Raw genomic sequence first — 21,502 nt, 5'->3', positions numbered from 1 at the left:
TGTCATAAGTTGCCACTAGCGCCCCCAGCGGCAATACTTTAGCCCCCCCCCCCCTGTTTTTTTTTTTTGGCCTGCCTTTGTTTTGATATCACGCATCAAAAACCTCAAAAAGCCCGAATTGGGTCCAAATTTCCCCCAGCGATTAAGGGTGCGTCTTCTATTTGGGGGATTACGGAATTCCAAGGGATCCCGCACTGTAATTAGCCTAACGAAGCGGAAACGTAAGTTTTCTGGACTCGGTCGGCCAAACGTGCTTTCCTCTACCATTCGATCGGAGCCCAAATTGGCGGACTTAACCTTACACTCCCAAGAGGAGCGCCGCATGTCTACCTGCTTATCAGCCAGGGATTGGCCGCTGCGCCGCACCCCCCGCGCCTCCCCGCGCTATATTTATCCGCGCCCTGGCCTTAAAAGGCCGCGGTGGCCTGGGGGACATAACGGCCGGGCCCCGTATTATTTTGCTGTGCCGCACGGCCGTCTCGTCCCGCCGCAGGCGCCGCCGTACCTTTCCGGCTTCCCGTCCGCTTCCCGGCGGACTTGCCCCGCGAAATCCGGCGAGTCGCCCGCAGGGGGGGCGCTAAGTTGCGAGTGTCCCGCGGAGGTGAAAAAGGTGAGTCGCAGCGTGCATGCGACAAGTTGCCCGAACGCCGGCGGATTCACGCTCCGTGTTGGGGGCCGACCGACACGTTGCGGGAAGCGGTCCTACGCTAACCGCGTCGGCGAGCATGTCCGCCTCCGTGCCGTTCTACCGCAAGCACCGGCGCGGATACCGAGGGGCCTACCGCTACCAGGCGGCCGGCGGATCCTCGGCCGGGACCGCCAGGGGGTAAGAGGCCGGAGTCCCGCCCGTCGCCCTCCCCATCCTCCATCCGCCATCCTCCATCCTCCACCCTCGCTCGGGATGGTCTCGACTTCACGCGCGCCGACTAACCCGCGCTCATTCGCAGAGGTGGGGCGTACCCACGGACCGCCCGTCGCCGACGCGCCGCCGACCGGTGAAAACCTTTTCGGAAGCGACGGAGCGCGCGCCACCCGACAGTAGATTTCGCCCATCGTTTCAATTCGTCGTTCAATCGTCACCACTTTTGTCGGCCGTCAGCGTTGCTGTCCCCCGGTTCAATTTGGCAAATTTCGGAGAAAGCTTTAAGCCCCGGGGGAAATTTTACACACGAGGTGACTAAACTACTGCATGGATTGTGGAAACGTGCAGACTTTCAATATGGCGTCCCTTCTAAAAACTTCCAAAGTGGAGGTTGAATGTCCACCCTGTAGGTTTCAAATGTAGCCAATTTTGTGCTCATTTACTTCCAATAAAAATGAGAAATTTTGTCAGTTTTGAACATATTGAAAAGCCCGCGTTTAATCACCCCCCCGCCCCCAATAAACTTGGAAGCCGGCAATGATATGAATGGCCTCTAGCGGACGTGAATACTCATTGCATCGGAGTGCCAAGCGAACACATTATCGTGGCGTGAATTTACTATTGTGTTGTCACACGACGGTTGGACGGAGACGGAAGGGGGTCCGCGTACAGCGCGTACTGGAAATGACAGACCAGCAAAAAAAAAAAAAAGTCAAATGCCCACCTCTGCTCATTTGCATCATTTGACTAACGCATCCTGAAAAAAGCATCACTTTCCAAGAAAGCTAATCATCAGCATGCTCCTTGATCCGTTGTATCTCAAAGCTAGAAGAACCCAGAAATTCATCCCAGATGCATGAATTTTCCTAAGGGTTTTTTTTCACATGGGAGTGTTAAGAAGGGTCATAAGACGACTGACTCAAATAATCAGCCTCGAAGATGGTCCTGATTATTTGAATCGGGTGTGTCGAAGGACGGAAACATCTAAAACAGGCAGGGCAGTGGCCTTGGAGGACCGGAATTTCCCACCCCTGAAGCAAGTGCACCAACAGTTCACGTGAAAAAATCAAAAATAATCGTCGTAAAAATCGGCGATATGGGGAAAAGTCCAATTTTGTTGACTGGAAATTCCACGATCCAGCGCACGTAGCTTTAAGGTACGCCAATCTACCGGCAGGGTGTCAGGTGGGCCCAGCATCAAGCATCTAGAAATCTGCTCAATGTAGTCTTGGTTATTTGTAGTTGACGAGAGTCGGACAAGGTGACAAAGCACGCGGTCGCTCGCCGCCATCGTTAGCCCCCTTTCCTCACTCGGGGTCTCGGTGGCGCGCCCGGGCCCAGATCAACAAAACCCAACCCCCCCTGAGCTGTTCGCACGCCGCAGGCAAGTGTATTTCAAGATGTCCCGGCTCGGATTGCTCACGGGTGTCTTTCGAGGACCGAGGCCCCCCACGCTCAAAGCCCTTTTTAGCATCTGGCTCCCCGTCCTTCAAATTCAGCTACGCCCAGAGAAGCTAGGAAGAACATTGGGCACACAAGTCTTACTATCAGATTTACTATCAGGGAAATTTGGACCCAAACGGGGCTTGTAGACGTTCTTGATGCGCGACGTCAAGGGAAAAGCGTATCGAAAAACACTAGGAGGATCTAACGTCGCATAGACGGTCGGAACGTTCAACATGCCGTCCGGCCGTCCTTTCGAAAGGCTTGCAAACGGGAGGTTGTGAGGTACACTCTGCAGACGTCATATTTAGCCCATTTTGGGCTCATTTACCGCCATTCAAAATTGCAAACATTGTCCATTTCGGACATATCAAAAAGCCCCCTGTGGCATGCGTTTCCCCGATTTTGACGTCATTGCTTTCAACGGAAACTTGCAAACAGGGCGCGGTAGAAACTTTTGTGCTGAGACCCCAAAAGCACCAGGGGCTGCTCGCGGCCAACTTGTGTTCTGATCAAGTTTGAAGATGATGCTAAGAGCCTTTCGAAGTCTGCCTAAGTTGGGCCGTGGAAAGGCCGGGCTAGCGAAAAAGCCCGGACAGCCGGGGCTTGAACGCAGGTGGCTACTGAACGAAAAAAAAACCAAAACATTAGCCCAATGTTTGCTGAATATGTATTTTTCCAGAACAGATGTCACAATATAACCGGTGTCAAAAATAACCTCTTGTCAAATCACGTCCTAAAATCATATCCCTTATGCCTCAGCCTTGATTGGGCGTCACAACCCGGACCGGACCCGCTGCACAAGAGAGCCGAGCCCTCCTACCTGGCCGTGGACCGGGAGAACCAAATCATCGGCTACGTGGTGCCCATCTTCAGGAGCAGGTATCATCTTTACAATCTTGAGAAGTTTGTGGACGCGGCGCTCACCGCCACAAAACTCTCCGCCGTCAAGTCAAGAATTTGCAGCGGGATATTCGGACAAGAGCAGACTGCGGAACACCGCCGCCTACATGGAGGGCCGCGATATTTTCGCCAGCGGCCTGGAGATGGAGCGCTCCGAGCAGATCTCCAGGAAGGAGGCCGTGCGCGAGTCGGCCCAGCGGATCTCCCTTAAGAAAACGGTCGGTGGCCCGGATCGGTCGCCGGCTAATCAAAGCGGTCTTCTCACATTCACGGCCGCGGCCGATCCAGTTGTCGATTAGGACTTAGAATGTGGGAGCAAGTCTCCGCAGAGCATCCAGACCCTCGCAACGCAAGTGTTTTTTGTGATTTAGTGGTTGAACGCGCCACCCCCTCTAGAAAACACAGCGGACGTGTTACTGTTGCGTTGGTACGGTATTCAAAGGATCCGAGTTTGCCGGCCTCATGGCGAAAATACGCCGCCCGTTGCCTGTGCTCTTATTTGTAAAGGTGCAGGTAGCGCGCCTCGCAACAAACGCGGTAAGACTAGCTTTCCCGCTATGTTTGCTGTCAGATATGCGTTGAACAGCAGGAAAAAGGAAGACTCCTTGGGTAAGAGAGCGCGGCCGGTCCTCGCCCCTCTTCTTTTTTCTTAGATCCACGAGCGCGAGGAACACGTCAAGCGCGTGAACGAAGACGGCCTGCTGCGCGGCCCGGAGTTTGTCATCAAGCCGCGCTCGCACACCGTGTGGGAGAAGCAGAGCGTCAGGCTGCACTGCACCGTCAGCGGCTGGCCCGACCCCCGAGTCGTCTGGTAGCCGCCCCGCGCCCCTCTGTCCGATCCCCCGCGACTAACGACCTTCTTTTTCCTCCCCCCCGCAAGGTACAAAAATAACGTGGCCATCGACCCGCACGCCGACCCCGGCAAGTACAAAATCGAGAGCAGATACAGCGTGCACTCGCTGGAAATCAACAAGTAGGTCCGAAGGCTCGCCTTGCGCTTTTCGATTGAACTGTTTTGAAATCGTCGGGTCGTATTGCGCGAGTGGCTGCTCCATCCCATTTTGATCCAAAATGGCTTTTTTTTCTTTTTTTTAGTTTGGAATGTTCATTTGACCCAACTTTTGCATTTATAGAACCAAAAAAATTGTGTCGCTTCCTTTTTTTGGACCCAATTAGGGCTTTTTTCAATCGATCAACCCAAGTAGCAGGCCTGTCCCGTTTTGACCTTTCGACGCAACATTTAGATTTGAATACGTAACCCAAAAAGTTGGGTCTGTGCCTTTTCGGCCTCGTCGGGGTTATTTTGACACGACTGTCTTCTCTCGCACCCCTCAAAACGGGCAAGCATATGTACAACTGTTTCCGGCTAACTGGGATCAAATATCGACTCGCCTGCCGTTCAAAAAGAAGGCTCCATTTCCAACTACTCAGAAGTCATTTCTACTAAAGATGAGTGGCTTCGCGCTCACCCGTTGGTCCAGCTAAGGTGGTCAGCACCGAGAGACCATGACATCACCAACAATGGGTATTTATAGCATTGGAATTCCTGGCAGGGACTTAGAGGGCGCCTCGCATACTGTAGTGGCTATTATTTACATGGCGGGTGGCTGGGGGGGGCTAAGGGTACGGCAGAACGTGTGCATTAGCAGCGCCGGTCACCTGACGTCCGCTTCTTTCCAGGTGCGATTTCGAGGACACGGCCCAGTATCGCGCGTCGGCCATGAACGTCAGGGGCGAGGTGTCGGCCTTCGCCTCGGTCGTTGTCAAAAGTAAGCGGCCGACATCCGAACCGTATACCGACGCGCCGCGGCGATTAGGGGCCTTTTGTCCGGCGCGCGGCATCGGGTTTCAAATGCAAAATAAACTTAGTAACCGCTGTCACCACACAGGGTTCAAAGGGGAAGTGGACGAGTTCCTGCCTGCTCCCAGACGTACGTATCAACCCAAAGTCGTTTCAAACAAGTGCAATCGGTAGCATGAGTGGAATGGCACCGGCGCTTCGGAATGAGAAGAGCGTCGCGTGATATCTCCGTCCAACGCGGTCACAATGTCAACTGGCGACGGCAGAAATACAAACGTTGGTTATTTACTTGATTTTGTTGTTTCCTTGCTGCTGCCGCAGGGACCGGTGCGAAAGGTAACCGGGCCTCATGCTTCTGCCGCGGCTAATATCACGTAGCCACTGCACGTGCGCATGGTCATCACCGTTTGCTTTTAACATGTCACTAGTTTCACCAGGACGTACAGTAGGTGTCAAACTCCAGTCCTGGAGGGCCGGCATCCTGCAGGTTTGACATCCTTCTTTCCCCAAAACACCTGCCTCAAATGATTAGGATCATTTTCAAGGTCCCGCAGAGCTTGCCAATGAGCTAATCATTAGAATCAGGTGTTCTGGGGAGGATACCGGCCCTCCGGCATCGGAGGTTGATACATGCGGCGTCTATTCTTATTCTAGCTTTCGGGTTTTAAAATCAACCGGCGCCGTTAATGGTTGGAGATGGACACTTTGGGTTTGTGGTGCCCCACTCGTTTAGTGCGTGATCACGCCCAGTTTCGGCTTTCCTCATCCTTCTTCAGCCCGTCTCCTCCACTGGTTTTCCTCTAGTCGGTCCAGTGTCCGAATACGGCATCACCTTCCAGACTCACATCACCGACACCTTCGGCGTGTCCTTCGGCAGGGAGGGAGAGACCATGAGCTTGGGATGCGCGGTCATCATCTACCCGGCCCTGGAACGCTACCAGCCCGAGGTGCAGTGGTATAGAGACGGTAAGTACACCGGCTTACGCCCTCTTCCTCGGCCTACGTTGAATCCGGCACGGTCTCCTCAAAACAGGTGCTCTCCTGTCCCCGTCCAAGTGGTATCACATGCACTGGAGTGGCGACAGAGCCACGCTGACCCTTACGCACCTCAACAAAGAGGACGAAGGTCTTTACACTCTGCGAGTTACCACCAAGTCCGGATACAAAACCTACTCCGCCTACGTCTTTGTGAGGGGTGAGCTTGAACGTCTCGAAAGTTGCTACGTGTTTATCCGATTTTCGTACCTGAAAACAAAACAAAAAAACGTTGCCAAGAGCAACCGACGAGCTAGAATGTCGTGCTCTGCAGGCATACTTTATCAAAAGCGGCTTTGCCAACTGTGTCATCACAAGATGACCTGTGGCATGTTCAACATCCGAAGCATTTCAGGATGAGCCGCTGCCTTTAAATATCTTCATGGAAAAAGAGGCTGGCGAAGCTTATCTTGGCGGCCAGCCCCCTAGAGACCTGCTGACCTTTCCACTGTGTCCCAGGTGGCGCATGGTGGAAATGCCGGAACGCTCGTCCACCACTGTCACGGTCTTCATCAGTGGCACTATTCTAAGTGGGCTCAGATATGGAACGGTCCGATGGGATAAGCCAATTATTTGAACATCAGGCTCAAGGGGAAAGAAAGGGCCGCCCAGTTTTTTTTTTCCCCTTTGCCGCAGGATTAATTAAAGCCGATAAAAGCGTTGGTCAAGTATCCGACAGCGACGCGCCGGGCGAGTGACATTTACGCTCTGTCCAAGACGCAGACGCCGATGTGGAAGGGGCACCTGGGGCCCCCCTGGATGTGTGCTGTCTGGACGCCAACAAAGACTACATCATTGTCTCCTGGAAGCAGCCGGCGGTCGATGGCGGCAACTCCATCCTGGGTTATTTTGTGGACAGGTATTGGTCCCGGCCCTGACTCGGATAACGTCCCTACTTCCGATACCGACCCCCGTTCTTACTCCGATTCCGACCCCGATTTTAAGCCGGATCGCAAACCTGACTCACCTCGACTCAATCTCGCGCTGCATCCAGGTGCGAGGTCGGGACAAGCCACTGGATCCAGTGCAACGACACGCCGGTCAAGTTCGCCCGATTCCCAGTCACCGGACTTGTGGAGGGCCGCTCCTATATGTTCCGGGTGCGCGCAGTCAACAATTGCGGCATGAGCCGTCCCTCCCGCGTGTCCGAACCCGTAGCTGCCATGGACCCGGCCGATCGCGCCCGTATGAGAGGTACTGTGCTATACGCGTTCTTTTAAAAGGCAACCAAACCAAACGCCATCTTCTCGTTATCAGGTACCTCCGCTCCTTGGACCGGCCAGATCATTGTCACGGAGGAGGAACCCGCAGGTTCGCGTGATCAGCAACTTCCCAATATAAAACTGATTTTTCTCTTTCGGGTTTATATGTTGATTTGGTTTGACTCGTGACTCTTTTGGCAGAGGGTATCGTTCCTGGGCGACCTCGAGAACTGCAAGTGACAGAGGCGACCAAGAACTACTTAGTGCTCAGCTGGAAGCCTCCCGGGGAAAAAGGCCTGGAAGGTGTCATGTACTACGTGGAGAAGGTACATCAACGAGTGAAGCTCCGAGCTAAAGAAAAGCCATATTATCGTCGAGTGGCTCGGTTCAGTGTGACTTGCATCACTATAATTTGGAATGGTAAACCCTGATCTGGGTGGTCCGACCAACCGAGAGGAGCCTGGGTGAGATGGAGCTGTATCGATTTCGTTAACAGCGGCACATCTCAGAGGTGTGAAAGTGTGCCCGCCAAAGAAGACAGCTGAAACGGTCCAATTCTCTGCGCTGGCACTCCGAGAAATACAAGTGTCCCAGCTCTGCCGTTCACCGCAAAAGACCGTAGTCTAGCTAGGGTTACCAACTGGGGTACCAAGTCCAAAGGTAGGACGCGAGAAAGAGGCATAGGGCAGGCAGACAGGTTAGGTAAGGCAGTTGAAGCCCAAGAGACCACGTTGCCGACCCGACGACTCCCGTCTTGTCCCATCAGCGCGTGTCGGGCACAGACAGCTGGCAGAGGGTGAACACCGAGATCCCGGTCAAGTCCCCTCGTTTTGCGCTCTTTGACCTGGCCGAGGGGAACTCCTACTGCTTCCGCGTCCGCTGCTGCAACGCCGCCGGCGTGGGCGAGCCGTCCGAGCCGACAGAGGCCACCACGGTCGGAGACAAGCTCGGTCAGAGAGCGCCCGGGTCGCGCGCGCAGCCGGAGAGACTCGTTTTCGACTATGACTCGGGTACGCGTTCGAATCCGCAGACACTCCGTCCGCTCCGAGCAAAGTGGTCCCCACGAGGAACACGGACACGTCAGTGGTGGTGTCCTGGGAAGCGTCCCGCGACGCCAAGGAGTTGGTGGGCTACTACGTCGAAGCCAGCGTCGTGGGCAGCGACGTCTGGGAGCCGTGCAACAACAAACCTGTAAACGTGACCAGGTCAGCCTTTGGGGCTTCAAGTGATTCTTGGCCTTACCCGGGTCTCCGAGATTATATAAAGGAACTTTTGCTCTATCGGTTTTTGTTTAGGTTCGTCTGCCACGGGCTGACGACGGGAGAGAAGTACGTGTTCAGGGTGAGGGCGGTAAACGCCGCCGGACTCAGTCAGTTCTCTCCGGATTCCGAGCCGGTGGAGGTGAAGGCCGCGATCGGTGAGGGAAACCGCCGCTCGGATGTCTTCGGTGGATGATTATGGTCTAGCATATGCGATACGCGAAATGTGACATCTGATCACCAGTGTTCTCTTGAGCCATCTCGCCCTCCCGCACCGTTCCACTCCACTGTGGTTGTCACTTTTTATCGTCTGCTCCGCTCCACCTACATTCACCCGCACCAAACCAATCACCAACTCCCTGCACAACCTGAGGCGGGTCAGGACTTGTAGACTTCCTCTAATTTGGGTCGGTGTGATCCAATTCAGCGGCGGTTACAAACCAGGCCGAGAATCTCACCGGCGACATCCTTGCCATCCTTTCCTCCCCCCATTTCCCTCATCCGTCCATGCCGGGCATGCCGCGTGTCGGCAAACCGCTCCCTCGCGGCGTTCAAGGTACCCCCATCAAAAGCAGGCAACTAACCCGCCTCTGTTTGAATGCTTCGCCCGTTGACTCGCGCGGTTTCAATCATCCTGATCAGAGCTTTTCAAGGGATTGAGAAAGTACCGGCAGATTTATATTGAAAGATTGTTCCGATTTTTCATTGCCAATAGTAATGGACCCTTTCGCTGCCAGCCCAGTTGCAATGGATCCTTGACATCTAAAGCCGTCAATAGCAGCAAATGGCATAAGTAATTCGATATAGTGTCGTACGCTCCCCGCAAGACCCCTTGTAAAGCTCAACAGCTTCACATCTAATACATTTTTTGCCCTTACCTGCAACTTGGCATGATTTGTTTCCCTTCATTGCAATAATACGCATGTATTTCCTCACGGCGACGCAGGAAATTCTGTGAAAGGACGCAGAATTGCTACAATAAAACCCGTGACGAGCGCAACTACGTCGACATTGAGTACAGTAAAACCTCCTGTGAATAGTGATCTTCATTTTAGTCTATAGTACTAAACTAAATATAGGACAAACTATCTCAAAACGGGTAACGTGATCTACTGTATGTCTCTTGCAGGCTTAGCTAGCTTTTTCACCAGCTATCTTAGTTACGCATATAGAGCTCGCGCTCTAGCTAGTTAGTTGGCTTGCTAGCTATTTTAACTCTATCTTAGCGAGTGCGCTCCAGCTATTTTAGTTATCTGTCTGTTATCTGGCCGTCAGATTGTCTGTCTGTCTGTCGCAAGCTTAGCTAGTTATTTCACTAGCTATCTTGTTTATGTACGGTATATCTTAGATAGTTCTCTGTCTATCCGAGCTCGCTTGCTAGACATCGCAACTCTCTATTTTAGCTAGTTCGCCCTTTCTCTAGCTAGCTTAGTTTTCTATCTGTCTGTAGGTCTTTCAGTCGTTCGATCTGTCTGTCGCAGGCTTAGCTAGTTAGTTCACTAGTTTAGCGATCGACAAATTAGGTCTTTTTTTTTTCTTCAGCAAATAGGCCGAGGATAGTTTCCAAAGAAAATATAAATATAGGTGACTTTGTAAATCGCGAAAGACAAAAATGCAGGGGCATTACTCTCGTGTGTTTGCTGCATGTTTTCATCATGTCCTCACGTCGATGTCACTTGTTGGCCATCTTGTCTTCATTGTCCCTCACGGTCAGATGAAGACATTTAGTCTCTAGTCGATTCGTTTTTTTGCCTTTAATTGCAGCTGAATTTTTGTGCTTGTGTTTAAAAATGGCTTTTCTTGATTCTCTCTGCTAACTCCTAGGGGGCGGCATCCCTCACGGTGCGTTGCCGGAGACGGGGCCGGGGGGTAACCAGGGTCGACTAACCGCGCACAGGCCACGCTGGACGGGCGCGCATGACTCTGTCCGGCTCCCCTCCGACACAAAAAGCAAAGCTCGCGCCGACCCCGAATGCCCCCAGCAGGGGACCGGGGCGGCGGCGGCGGCGGTGGCGGCGCCCGGCTCCAGCCCCGGCCCCACGGACGGCAAAAACCAAGGGTCCGAGAAGGGTGGCGCGGGCCCGATTGCGGTTAAGGGGCCGATCTCCGAGCCGCCGCCGGGCTCGTTTTGTGAAGCGCGTACTGACGTGGCGGCATGCGAGTTGTCAGTAGATGCTTCTGCTAACCGGGAGGCGGCAAAGCCAGACGCACGGGCTGAAGGTGAGCACCGGCTGGGGACGGGATGTGACAAAACCTCCCCGAAAAGCTAAAAAAAGAAAAAAAATCCACCAGAAAAAAATCCGTATATACTCAAGCTATACTTAGGATAAAGGGACACACTGAAAAGGAGTACTTGTCATTTACGATGCTGCAAATGGCCAGAAGGCGGCGAACTCCCGGGGCTTTCTACAAGCAGGTGAGTCACTGACAAGCCCATCAGAGGGACTTGAACACCCAAGCAGCCACGCTTAGAGGAGTTGGCCACGGCTTTCCCACTCGGGGCGGCGCGTTGTCCAGTTGTCCCAAAGACCCTTAGGCACCCCCCGCCTCACCCACACCGCCACCACGCCACAACAACTACACAAAACAAATAACCAACTGCAAATAACCACCTGTGAGATGTCATCTGACGTCAACTAACAGCACTAGCCTAACAGTCTCAGAAATCAGCGCTATTTGAATTCTTTGGATCGCAAGAATAGTAGATACGACGTTAGCGGCCTAGCTCATTCGTTAAAAACGAGCAAATGAACTACTAAATGTCTCGCCAATACAATACATTTCTTGCAAAGGAAATGAAATGATTAATAGCCATCTCCTCTGCGGCAGATCCAAAAGACTGAAAGAAAAAGCTTTTAGTCGATCTGCTCATTCTAATCGCACAGCTTAGCTAAAAACATAGTATGAGAAAAAAAACGTTTTTCACCTCTTTGAAATCAATTTGAACATATACGGGTGTATGTGGTTATAAAAATAAAGTTCGAGTCACAAAAAAAGAGGAAAAAGCGATTTGTGATGTTAGCCTAGCACAATTTTTTCCCATTTAGCCTAGCACTTTAAACATTTTGTCTGCCTGTCTGAATTCATTCAAATGTTTACAAGTTTATAAAGGTTGTGTGAAACATTGTTAATAGCTGTTACAACTTGTATCATTAGCCGCTGCTATTACATGTCCACTTTATTGATAAAAAAAAGGAAAGACATAAGGTTTTAGCCGCCTTAGCCTAGCTTGGACTACTTTCTAGGTGTTGAAATGATTTTTTTTGAAATACAATTTGAATAGGTATTTATCAAAGCTGTATCTTTGCATGAGGCCAGAAAACATTAGCCTAGCATTAGCCTCGGTATGGAACTCCAGTCCCGGAGGCTCGGTATCCTGCACGTTTTCTGGTATGCTCCCCCCAACGCAGCTGATTCCAACGACCGGCTTATTAGCGAGGAGCTTGAGAAGGATCCGAATCGTTTGAATCAGCTGTGCGAGAGAGCGGGTCGCAAAACGCGCAGGATGCCGGCCCTCCGGGACCGGAGTTGGTTACGCGCGGCCTAGCGCGAAGACTGAGAAAGGCGGGACGAGGGTTTTGAGCGAACGGCTCGGCTGACGGGAGTCTGTGTGTGCCACCTCAGCGTCGCCCGCGCCGCCGTACGGCATCAGCGTGCTGGAGTCCGTCCGCGACTCCATGGTGCTGGCGTGGAAGCAGCCCACTTTCATCGGGGGGGCCGACATCAGCGGTTATTTCGTGGACTACCGCCAGGTTGTGGACGGCGTGGCGGGAAAGTGGCACGAGGCCAACATCAGGGCGGTCAGCGAACGTGCCTACAGGGTGAGTCCGAAAAACGCATGTCAATCGTCCGCGAAGAAAAAAGAAAAGGCATTCTTCATTCATGAGGAGAATGGAGGAGGACCGCACGAGTCTCTCCGAACCCTCTCTTTGTATTTCATTCGGGAGTCTCTAATTGAAAGGAAAAAAACACGGCTGGACTTCAGTGTACTTGTCCTTGTGTATGTGTGCGTGTGTATGATTAGTACACGTGTGGCAAAGCATTCTGTGCGTCAAGGTATTCTGCAAAATATTTTGTAGATGACAAGTGAAGCGATTTTATGGCTACAAATCTCCGGTTGGTCTTTTCTGTGTAGAGTGCGAATGTTTTCCCCAAACTTTGCTTGGAGTTTCTCCGGGTACTCCGGCTTGCACATCTTGACTGCTTATCCTCATGAGGGTGCACGGAGAGCAACAAGCTTTCACACTCCCCAAAACACCTAAAAGCAAGGTGGGGAGTCCAAAACACCTACCTTGCATGTTTTTGGTTAGTGTGGGAGGAAACCGCAGTACCCAGAGAAACCCACGCAGGCAGGACGAGAACACACAAAGGCCGGAGCCAGAACGGAACCGGTGACCTCTGAACTGTGAGGCGGACGCGCTAACCGGTCTTCCGGCCAAAGATGAAGATACGGATGGCAAACGCGGCTTCGTCTTGTGCGCGCAGGTGACTGACCTGAAGGAGAACATGAAGTACCAGTTTCAGGTTCGGGCGGCCAACATTGCGGGCGTCGGCGTCCCCTCGCTACCCAGCGACACCTTCTTGTGCGAGGAGTGGACCATCGCCGTTCCAGGTGCAGGGCTCTGCGCAGAAGAAAAAACAAACATCTATCCTCAGCTCCGCGCGGAATAAAAAACAAACATCTTTCCTCATTCTCATAACGTTTTGCATCTTAGGACCTCCTCACGATCTCCAGCTGCGGGAGGTGCGAGGTGACTCCGTGGTTGTGCTGTGGAAAGCGCCGGTGTACCAGGGCCGCGATCCTGTCAACGGCTTCTACGTGGACATGAAAGAGGCGGACGCCCCCGAGGAGGCCTGGCGGGGTCTCAACACCAAGGCCACGGAGAACACCTTCTTCAAGGTGGGAGGGACGGTAGCCATCGACCGCCGTTTCCTCAGACCGCCGTGAAACCGTCGCCGGTCTGGGTTCCGCAGGTGAATAATCTGAAGGAGCAAGAGTCGTACGTATTCCGCGTTCGAGCTCAGAATCAGGCCGGCGTGGGCAAGAGCTCGGACGTCTCTGAACCGGTGCAAGCCGTCACCAAGCCTGGTAGGAAAGCGACGCGGCCGTCGGTCGCGGCGTGACTTTGACTGTCGCCCGTCGCCCGGCGGCAGGAACCAAAGAAATTGAGGTGATCGTGGACGACGACGGCGTCATCTCCCTCAACTTCGAATGCGCCCACATGACCCCGGACTCCAAATTCGTGTGGTCCAAGAACTATGAAGACATGGAGGACTCGTCATCACGCTTGACAGTGGAGACCAAAGGCAACAAGTGAGATTTGGACTCACTAAAGAACAGTCGCTCGTTCTGATGATGGTTACGATTTTCCCGTTCAGGTCCAAGGTCACGTTCAATGCGCCCGGAGAGGAAGACGTCGGTATTTATTCATGTCTGGTCACCCACACCGATGGAACTTCGTCCAGCTACAACATCTCACCCGAAGGTAAGAACGCGGCATTCTATGGCCAAAAAAAAGACTTTTTGTGAAGAATATTTCACCGTTTTTTGTTTTCTTCTCCATAACGTACCAACTAAACTGACAGATGAAATCTTTTTTCTGGCAGAGTTGAAGAGGTTGCTGGAGATCAGCCACGATCACAAGTTCCCCAGTGGGTAACCCGCAGGTTTCCAAGTGCAAATCATAAAGTTAAAGTCTTTTTCCTCACTCTCTTTGGTCTTTATCTTCCCTCGGACGCTAGCTATCCCCCTGAAGTCCGATTTGGCCGTGGAGATGCTGGAGAAGGGCAGAGTTCGCTTCTGGCTGCAGGCCGAGAAGATTTCAGGCAATGCCAAAGTGGACTATGTCTTCAACGACAACGTGGTGGCCCCGGGCGAGGTGGGCCGACCCGACCCGACCCGACCCGACGCGGGGCTAAAACCTCTCCTTTAAAACGCGTCCCTCTTAAACGAGCCTTTCACGTTTTTGTTTCGGTCAGAAATACAAGATGAACTTTGACAAGAACACGGGTCTGGTGGAGATGATCATGGAATCGCTGTCGCCTGAGGACGAAGGCACCTTCACCTTCCAGATGCAGGACGGAAAAGCCACCAACCAGTCCAGCTTGGTGCTCATAGGCGACGGTAGGAGGTCCGCTCGTAAAAGGGGAACTTCTGAGGTGCACGGAGCAGATACCGGAGCGCTTGGTATCCCATAAAGTCACATTTGTTGTATGAGAAAGCCTAGGTCGGGCATGTCGTCAGTTTACGTTGCGTCCACTGGAGGGGAGGCAACCTGCGGTTTTGCTTTTTCAGTGTTCAAGGACCTGCAGAAGGAATCCGAGTTCCAGAGGAAGGAATGGTTCAGGAAACAAGGTTTACTTTACATTTCTATACGTACACACACACACACACACACACACATCCAATCCTTACCCTATTTTTAATTGTATATTTTTTCATCACATTTGCGTACGTTCCAGGTCCTCACTTTATCGAGTACTTGAGCTACGAGGTGACGCCGGAATGCTGCGTGGCACTCAAGTGCAAGGTGAGGCTTGAACGACTTGGATATTATCGGAGGTGGGCAACTTACATTTTTTTGCTGCTCTGACATTCGTCTTTCATCGGAGCCATCATGTTTGTTAACGCGCACCTGAGGGAATGCAGGTGGGGCGAGAGAGCGGTTAGCAATCGTGTCCACTGGATGGCATTATCGTGCTTTACATGATACTCAAACGGTGGCTGTCGGTTCTCATTTATAACTGCCTGCGCTACAACTATGGAAGACGCTTTCATTAGCATTTGTCCAAAATTCCTCTGGCTCATACACTATAAGTAGAACAAAGTATTGCTGAGGCTGAACTGACTAAAAAAAGGTTTTTCGTTTGGAAATGAAAAAACTTCTATCTTGCGTTTCCTGGCCTCGACTCACTCAGAGATAGGCTGCTAATTTGTTCCGCACCCATTGGTTAACTGAAAGAGTGACCCTCTTGCAGTGGAAACACATCCCAGAACGCTCTTATCAGCAAGCATTTTCTTGATGTAAAACTTATTTTAATAGGAAAATAATGCAACCAAAACTCATTTCATTCTAAACATTAGGTTTAACTTTTGGTCGGTTTCGGTTGACGAAACCAGGACCAAGAAAGGGAGCAACTCCAAATAAATCTCCGTTGAAGGCGACGACGACAGATGAAGATCGCGATCCCGACATTTTGGGTTTACCGTTTTTTTCGAGCGTTCCCATCATCGTCGCTCCGTCGACAAAACGGACAGTACATTGCGCCCGCCTCTGGATATTAACGTTGACGAGGTTCTACCGCCGTGGCGCATTCCAGGTGGGAAACATCAAGAAGGAGACGTCGGCGCTGTGGTACAAGGACGGGCGGGAGATCAAGGCGGACGAAAATCTGGGCTTCACCGAGGGCGTCCTCAAGCTGGAAATCGCTCAGGTGAGAAGCGCGACAATTGTTTTCACGTCAGGCGAGTCATAAAGTTCCACGTATCCGTTTGGTTACTGTGGCATTGTTGTTACGAATGGCGGAAGTTTCCAAACGCAAGGATTTTGACACTTTGCAGCCGGACGCGTGAGGTTCCGGCCCGCAAGCGGCTTTCGCCGGGCCCGCCGGATGATTTTTCTCATGTCTAATGTAAAGATGAGCTGAATTTTTTCCTGAAGCGTATTATGGTTAATAGTAATGTTCATGTTTCATGATTAATAGTGAGGTTTTGCAGGTAATATTTTGGACCGTGTTAAAAAAAGAATCATCAATTCCAAGTGGTTCTAGAAATATATCCGGCGTGATTCTATCGGGCCCACTTCGACAGCCCCGATGTCATTTCGATTTGCCGACCCGAATCATTAGAATACATCGCTAACGCGTCATCGTCATTATAGTGAGGCATGAAATCATTCAGACAAATAAAAATCAAGATGTGCGCGGTCTGTGCCTGCGTCTCCTGCTTTTGGCCCTTTGGCGTCCTGCTCGCTCGCCCGCTCCCTCGCCGCAATCATCAGTCATCCATCACGCCGGCGCTAATAAAGCCGCTGTCACGTTATTTTCCCACTGCAGCCCGACCCGCCCGCCGACTCTCCGGAGCACCATATCGGGAGAATGCTTAAAGTTGGGATCGCTTGCTGTTTTGCTTCATTTGCACGCTTGCTTGCTTATCGTGACATTTTCCTTCATATTTACTTTCCTTTCATCCGCTCGATTGCTTGTTGATGTTTCTTTAACCCCGTTTGCATATATAAGTTGTTTATTTTTTTGACCCCCCCCGGGGGAAATTTGGACCCGACTAGGGCTTTTCGATGGTTCTGATGCGTAGTATCAATGGAAAAGCATACAAAAAAATATTGCGTCGCTTGTCAAAACATGTGGAATTTCAAAAAATAAATGCTTGCAAACCGGAAGATGAAATGTACACTCTGTAGGTGTCAAATTGAGCCCGTTTTGGGCTTATTTACCGCCTTTCAAAACTGGCAATATTGTCCATTTTGGACATATTGAAAAGCCAATGTTTTATCCTGCATTTCCCCCAAGTTTTGCACGAATCCTTTCAATGGCAACTCCAGAACAGCGTGCAATAGAAATGTTGAGACCTGAAAACCACCGGGCGGCGCGAGCCGACAATCAATGACATTTGCAGGCCTTTCAGTGACTTCGTTGAGTGGCTTAGCCTGACTCCCACAACGCAAAATTCTTGCTATGCATTGTGGGGCTTCTACAATAAAATGAAGCGGAGAGCCCGAGATCAGCGGAAGCCCTTGGTGCTCTCTCCCTCTTTGGCAAAAGATCGTTTTTGACACGGTCTTGCCTTTTCTTTAGTTTCTTATTTTATATATATATATATATATATATATACATATATATATATGTGTGTGTGTGTGTGTGTGTGTAAACATACATATGTATGGATCAGGGCCGATATCACTGAACATTTTGAGGGGTCGATAGGAAAAATAGATTTCTATTTGAAGCCCAAGTGGGCGATACTAAAGGCAGGTCTGAGGAAAATCCTCGGCCAGACACCCGGGGCTTAAACGCTAAACCCGTCACTCACAGCGTTTCCCTTTTTGTGGCTAACATTGCAGATTTTCTGCAGCGCGATACCCACAATTCGTTGTCCTTTCCCCTCCAGATTTCCAAGAAGGACGCCGGCGTGTACGAGACGGTCCTGAAGGACGAGCGAGGAAAAGACACATCCAAGTTAAATCTGACCGACCAATGTAGGTTAAACCGCTTTTGTTTCCCTTTGGTATTTCGACCAAAAATGTGATATTTCCATGGGGAGATCAGAACATTCGGATGAAAAAGTCTCAATGCATTGTTAGCTGGGCCAGGTTAGCCGTAAACTAATAAGCTAACAGACGCTACCTAGCAACCTAGCTAATAAGACACTAAACAACTGTCTTAAGTTAGCAATAAGCTAGCACACCATATTTGACTATAAGCTACTACATGCTACCTGGCTAAAGTTAGCAATGAGCTAATACTGGTTAGTTAACTCAAAAAAATATTCAGTAGGAGGCTATTTGATGTTAGCCTGGGTGAAGATATATAAACCATACACTGGCGCATTTTCCGCACTATCTGCATTTTAGTGATGAATGTACGTTTTACAATGAAAACACCCTGTTAAAAATATAGTGCAGCTCTATGTGGTGGATGCATAACACAAGCCCAGCCTCAACTGTAGCTTCTATTCTACGGGCCTTATAATGCGGCGCGCCCTCTATCTGAGAACACTTTTGGAATAGGTCATTCGCTGAAGGTGCGTCTTATGATCCGGTGCGCCTTATAATGGCGACGCTATATCGTACATTCCAATGATCCAAATCAAAGTAAACGTGAACTCGCAGAAGCTAATAATCAGCTAATACGGCAGCGCGCTTTATCTTCCGAGTACAACTATTACTCCGAATGACGGAAGGCACTTCCTCGCAGGTTTCAAAGACCTGATGAACCAAGTCTTCAACTACATCGGTGAGATGCAGGCTCGTCCCGTCCCGTCCCGTCCGCTTGCCGCGACTTTGGAAACGCGATTGTTTTTGCACTTTTCTTGCAGCTAACTCGTCCACCCCTTTGAAGATCACCAGCACGGATCAAGGCATTCGCCTCTACACGTTTGTCAGCTACTATAACGACCTGCTGCCGGTTACGTGGCATTACAAGTGGGTTGAGTTTTGTTTTTCCTCATTTTGGGGGGAAAAAAAGGCAAAAACAATGTTATGAAATGATATGAAATCTTTCCGCAACATCCAGCTGGAGGATGGAAGCCTTCTGTCGACCGCAAGTATCGCGGGACGCATAGCGAGAACTTTGCATTACGGCATTTGTAAGGGACGGCATATTGAAAGTCCGCGTGTTTTGACAATCTATGCGATTGCAAAACACGGGCTTTCCACGATGTCCAAAAGGTTCGGCGTTTCCAAGTTTGAATGGCGGTAAACGAGCCCAAAACGGGCTGAATCGCACACCAGCGGGGCGTACGTCTCCAGCTCCCGTTTGCAAGCGTTAGGAAGGGACGGCGTATCGAAAGTGGACACGTTTGGAGGGTTTATGCCTTTTCAAAACGGACGACGGCTCCGATTTGGAACGGGGGTAAACGAGCCCGGCGCCGGCTAAATTCGGGCCCCGCCAGGGACTCGGCCATCGCCTTCTCGGACCGCCTGAAGAGCGGCGTGGTGGGCGACCAGCTGTGGCTGCAGATCAGCGAGCCCACCGAGAAGGACACGGGCAAGTACGCCATCGAGTTCAACATCAACCAAGACGGGGAGCCCCTGAGGAGGACGGTGGAGCTGGCGGGGCAAGGTTGGCTTCCGCTTTCCGAAAGCAAATTCGGGAGGGGCCCTTCGCACTCTCACCGCCGTCCGCCGCCTCCTTTGCAGCGTACGAGGACGCCTCGGCCGAATTCAAGAGACTCAAGTGAGTAGAACGCCGCCTGGGCTCGGAGGCGCGTCGTCGCGGGGGTGGCCTTTTGATCGGCCCGTGTCGCCTCTTTTCAGAGCGGCTGCCGTCGCGGAAAAGAGTAAGCCTTCGCCTCTTTTGCTCCTTTGTCCGTCTGCCTATTTCCCCACTGGCGTTTAGGAGTCCATTTGACTAGCGCCGCTGACTTTTTCATTCGTTTGTCCACCGCTTATACGTTCGTCCGGCGTCGCTTGCCAAGCATGTATTCGTCACATCCGTTGGCTCGTTCCTTCACACCACCAAACGCGTAGCCGTTCCTTCGTCGCGGTCGTTCGTCCGTTGGCCCGCCCAAGTCATTCATCTGTTATTCAGTACATCCGTTTATTTCTCATTCATTCATCCATCTCATGTCGTATCATCCGGTGATCGCGCGTTCAATCGTTTATTCGCCACGTACCCGTTCGTTCAGCGGTTATTCTTCCCTTCGCCTTTCCGATCTATGACGACGGTTATCGGTTTATCTCTTATTCCTTCGTCCGTCCCGTACGGGTTCGCGATGGACGCCGTCCATCCGTCCATCTGGTGTCCTTTCATCCGCTCGTCGATCATTGGCGCATCCGCTTCCTATCCGCTCGTCACGCGTGGATTCGCCGCACGTTGGCTCGTTCGTCCGGTCCACCGGTCCGAGCTGTTCACCTACTATTCGTTACGTCCGTCGGTCTTTTATTCGCGCGACCGCCCCGTGTACGTTCATCCGCTCGTCGCGCATTCATTCCTTATCGTTTCATCAAATATCACCAATCCCCGACGCGTCCGTCGGTCCGTCACCCATTCGTTCCCTAACCTTATCGGCCGAGCCGTTATCCCTCGTTCCCCTCGTCCCTCCTTCATCCATTCACTCATCCGCCGAAGGCCCGTTCGGCCTTCCGAGTCCACGCGTTCATCCGTCGGCCCGTTTGCGTTCAGATCGGGCCCGGGTGGCGGGAGGCCTTCCCGACGTGGTCACCATTCAGGAGGGCAAGGTGAGAAGGGGCCTCGGCGGCGGCGGCGGCCTTCCCCGGCGCCGGGCTGACCCCGCCCCCTCTCCCAGGCGCTGAACCTGACCTGCAACATCTCGGGCGAGCCGCTGCCGCAGGTGACGTGGCTGAAGAACGACAAGGAGCTGACGTCGGACGAGCACTGCATCCTGAGCCTGGAGTCGGCCAAGTTCGCCAGCTTCGTCATCACGGCCGTCGGCGCGGCCGACACCGGCAAGTACAGCGTCCTGGTCAAGAACAAGTACGGCACCGAGAGCGCCGAATTCACCGTGAGTGTCTTCGTCCCCGACGACGTGGCCGGACGCAAAAAATGAGACGGGCCCCGCCGGCGCCCGGAACCGACGAACGGCTCGGGCCCCGTCCCCGCTTTTGTGTTGAAGTTCTTGCTGAGTGTAGACTAGGTCAAAGGTCACGCGGCGGCAGGAGCGCCGTTCGTCGGGAAACCGCGTCGTCCTACTTCCGAGCGTTTCCCCTTCACCCGGAATGTCTCCAGCTAACCGTCGCGTCGTTTCCGTCGATTGTTTTCGGAGGTCGCCCGCCACGGCCTTCAGACGCGTTTGACCCGTTTTCCGCAAACGGGTCGGAACTTGACGCTCACTCCACGGGATGTGGCAATTCTTGCGCTTGAATTCTTGAGTCTGACACCTGTGCGTTATTTTTGCCTAAAGTGACAGACAGTATATCGCGCGGTCGCCGATCCAGCCCATCGGAACCCGCGTCGAGTCTTCCTAAAGCTCACATTGGGGGATTTACAACTATTTACTTTCAAAATGATCCAAAGCCAAAAAAAAAAATCAATCCGTGAATTAAGCGAGGCAAAAGTGAGCGCAAAGCCGACAAGGTTTGCCGCAAAACGGCGTCAAACGCGCTGGCCGCATTGTGTTGCACTTGACGTGAAATGTCCCGCCCTGTCCTCTCCTGTCCTGTCCTGTCCGGTCCGGTCCACTCGGGCCCTCACTGTCGCCACCTATCGTCACCTCATGAGAATAAAGAAAGACGCATGCACCTCCGCCTTCACTCATCTGTGACACGTCCCTTCACTGGCCGCCACCACCACTAATACAAAC

At 52.1% G+C, this 21,502-nt stretch overlaps 1 protein-coding gene and 1 long non-coding RNA gene across 4 annotated transcripts; one reads left to right on the top strand and one right to left on the bottom strand.

Moving 5' to 3' along the window:
* The first annotated feature begins 526 nt into the window (after nucleotides 1-526).
* myom1b (myomesin 1b) lies at nucleotides 527-21,440 on the top strand. 3 transcript variants are annotated; one of them, XM_088441951.1, is made up of 38 exons: nucleotides 527-826; nucleotides 3,068-3,187; nucleotides 3,258-3,426; nucleotides 3,862-4,019; nucleotides 4,089-4,181; nucleotides 4,889-4,977; nucleotides 5,098-5,139; nucleotides 5,331-5,345; nucleotides 5,814-5,975; nucleotides 6,043-6,204; nucleotides 6,762-6,903; nucleotides 7,039-7,238; nucleotides 7,302-7,355; nucleotides 7,448-7,572; nucleotides 8,013-8,196; nucleotides 8,277-8,451; nucleotides 8,542-8,663; nucleotides 10,330-10,725; nucleotides 12,130-12,326; nucleotides 12,991-13,117; nucleotides 13,221-13,405; nucleotides 13,480-13,594; nucleotides 13,660-13,819; nucleotides 13,885-13,991; nucleotides 14,113-14,157; nucleotides 14,248-14,384; nucleotides 14,485-14,629; nucleotides 14,801-14,860; nucleotides 14,968-15,035; nucleotides 15,826-15,939; nucleotides 17,630-17,717; nucleotides 18,436-18,474; nucleotides 18,557-18,662; nucleotides 19,133-19,302; nucleotides 19,380-19,416; nucleotides 19,497-19,519; nucleotides 20,365-20,420; nucleotides 20,489-21,440. In XM_088441951.1, the coding sequence occupies exons 1-38, from the start codon at nucleotides 627-629 to the stop codon at nucleotides 20,747-20,749; spliced, it is 4,848 nt and encodes a 1,615-aa protein (XP_088298077.1). In that variant the 5' UTR covers nucleotides 527-626; the 3' UTR covers nucleotides 20,750-21,440. The 3 variants fall into 3 exon arrangements, with proteins under 3 accessions (XP_088298077.1, XP_088298078.1, XP_088298079.1); XM_088441952.1 differs by lacking the exon at nucleotides 5,331-5,345; XM_088441953.1 differs by lacking the exon at nucleotides 10,330-10,725.
* Nucleotides 11,515-13,128, bottom strand: LOC148408177 (uncharacterized). The gene is made up of 2 exons (XR_015868697.1): nucleotides 13,000-13,128; nucleotides 11,515-12,319 (listed from the first exon to the last, which is right to left on the bottom strand). It is a non-coding gene; the product is annotated as an uncharacterized LOC148408177 (long non-coding RNA).
* Nucleotides 21,441-21,502: the final 62 nt, after the last annotated feature.

Source organism: Hippichthys cyanospilos, chromosome 19 (genome assembly GCF_059441005.1).
Source record: "Hippichthys cyanospilos isolate Australia breed blue-spotted pipefish chromosome 19, RoL_Hcya_1.0, whole genome shotgun sequence".
Taxonomy (NCBI): domain Eukaryota; kingdom Metazoa; phylum Chordata; class Actinopteri; order Syngnathiformes; family Syngnathidae; genus Hippichthys; species Hippichthys cyanospilos.
This window is presented reverse-complemented; position numbering and strand designations above follow the sequence as displayed.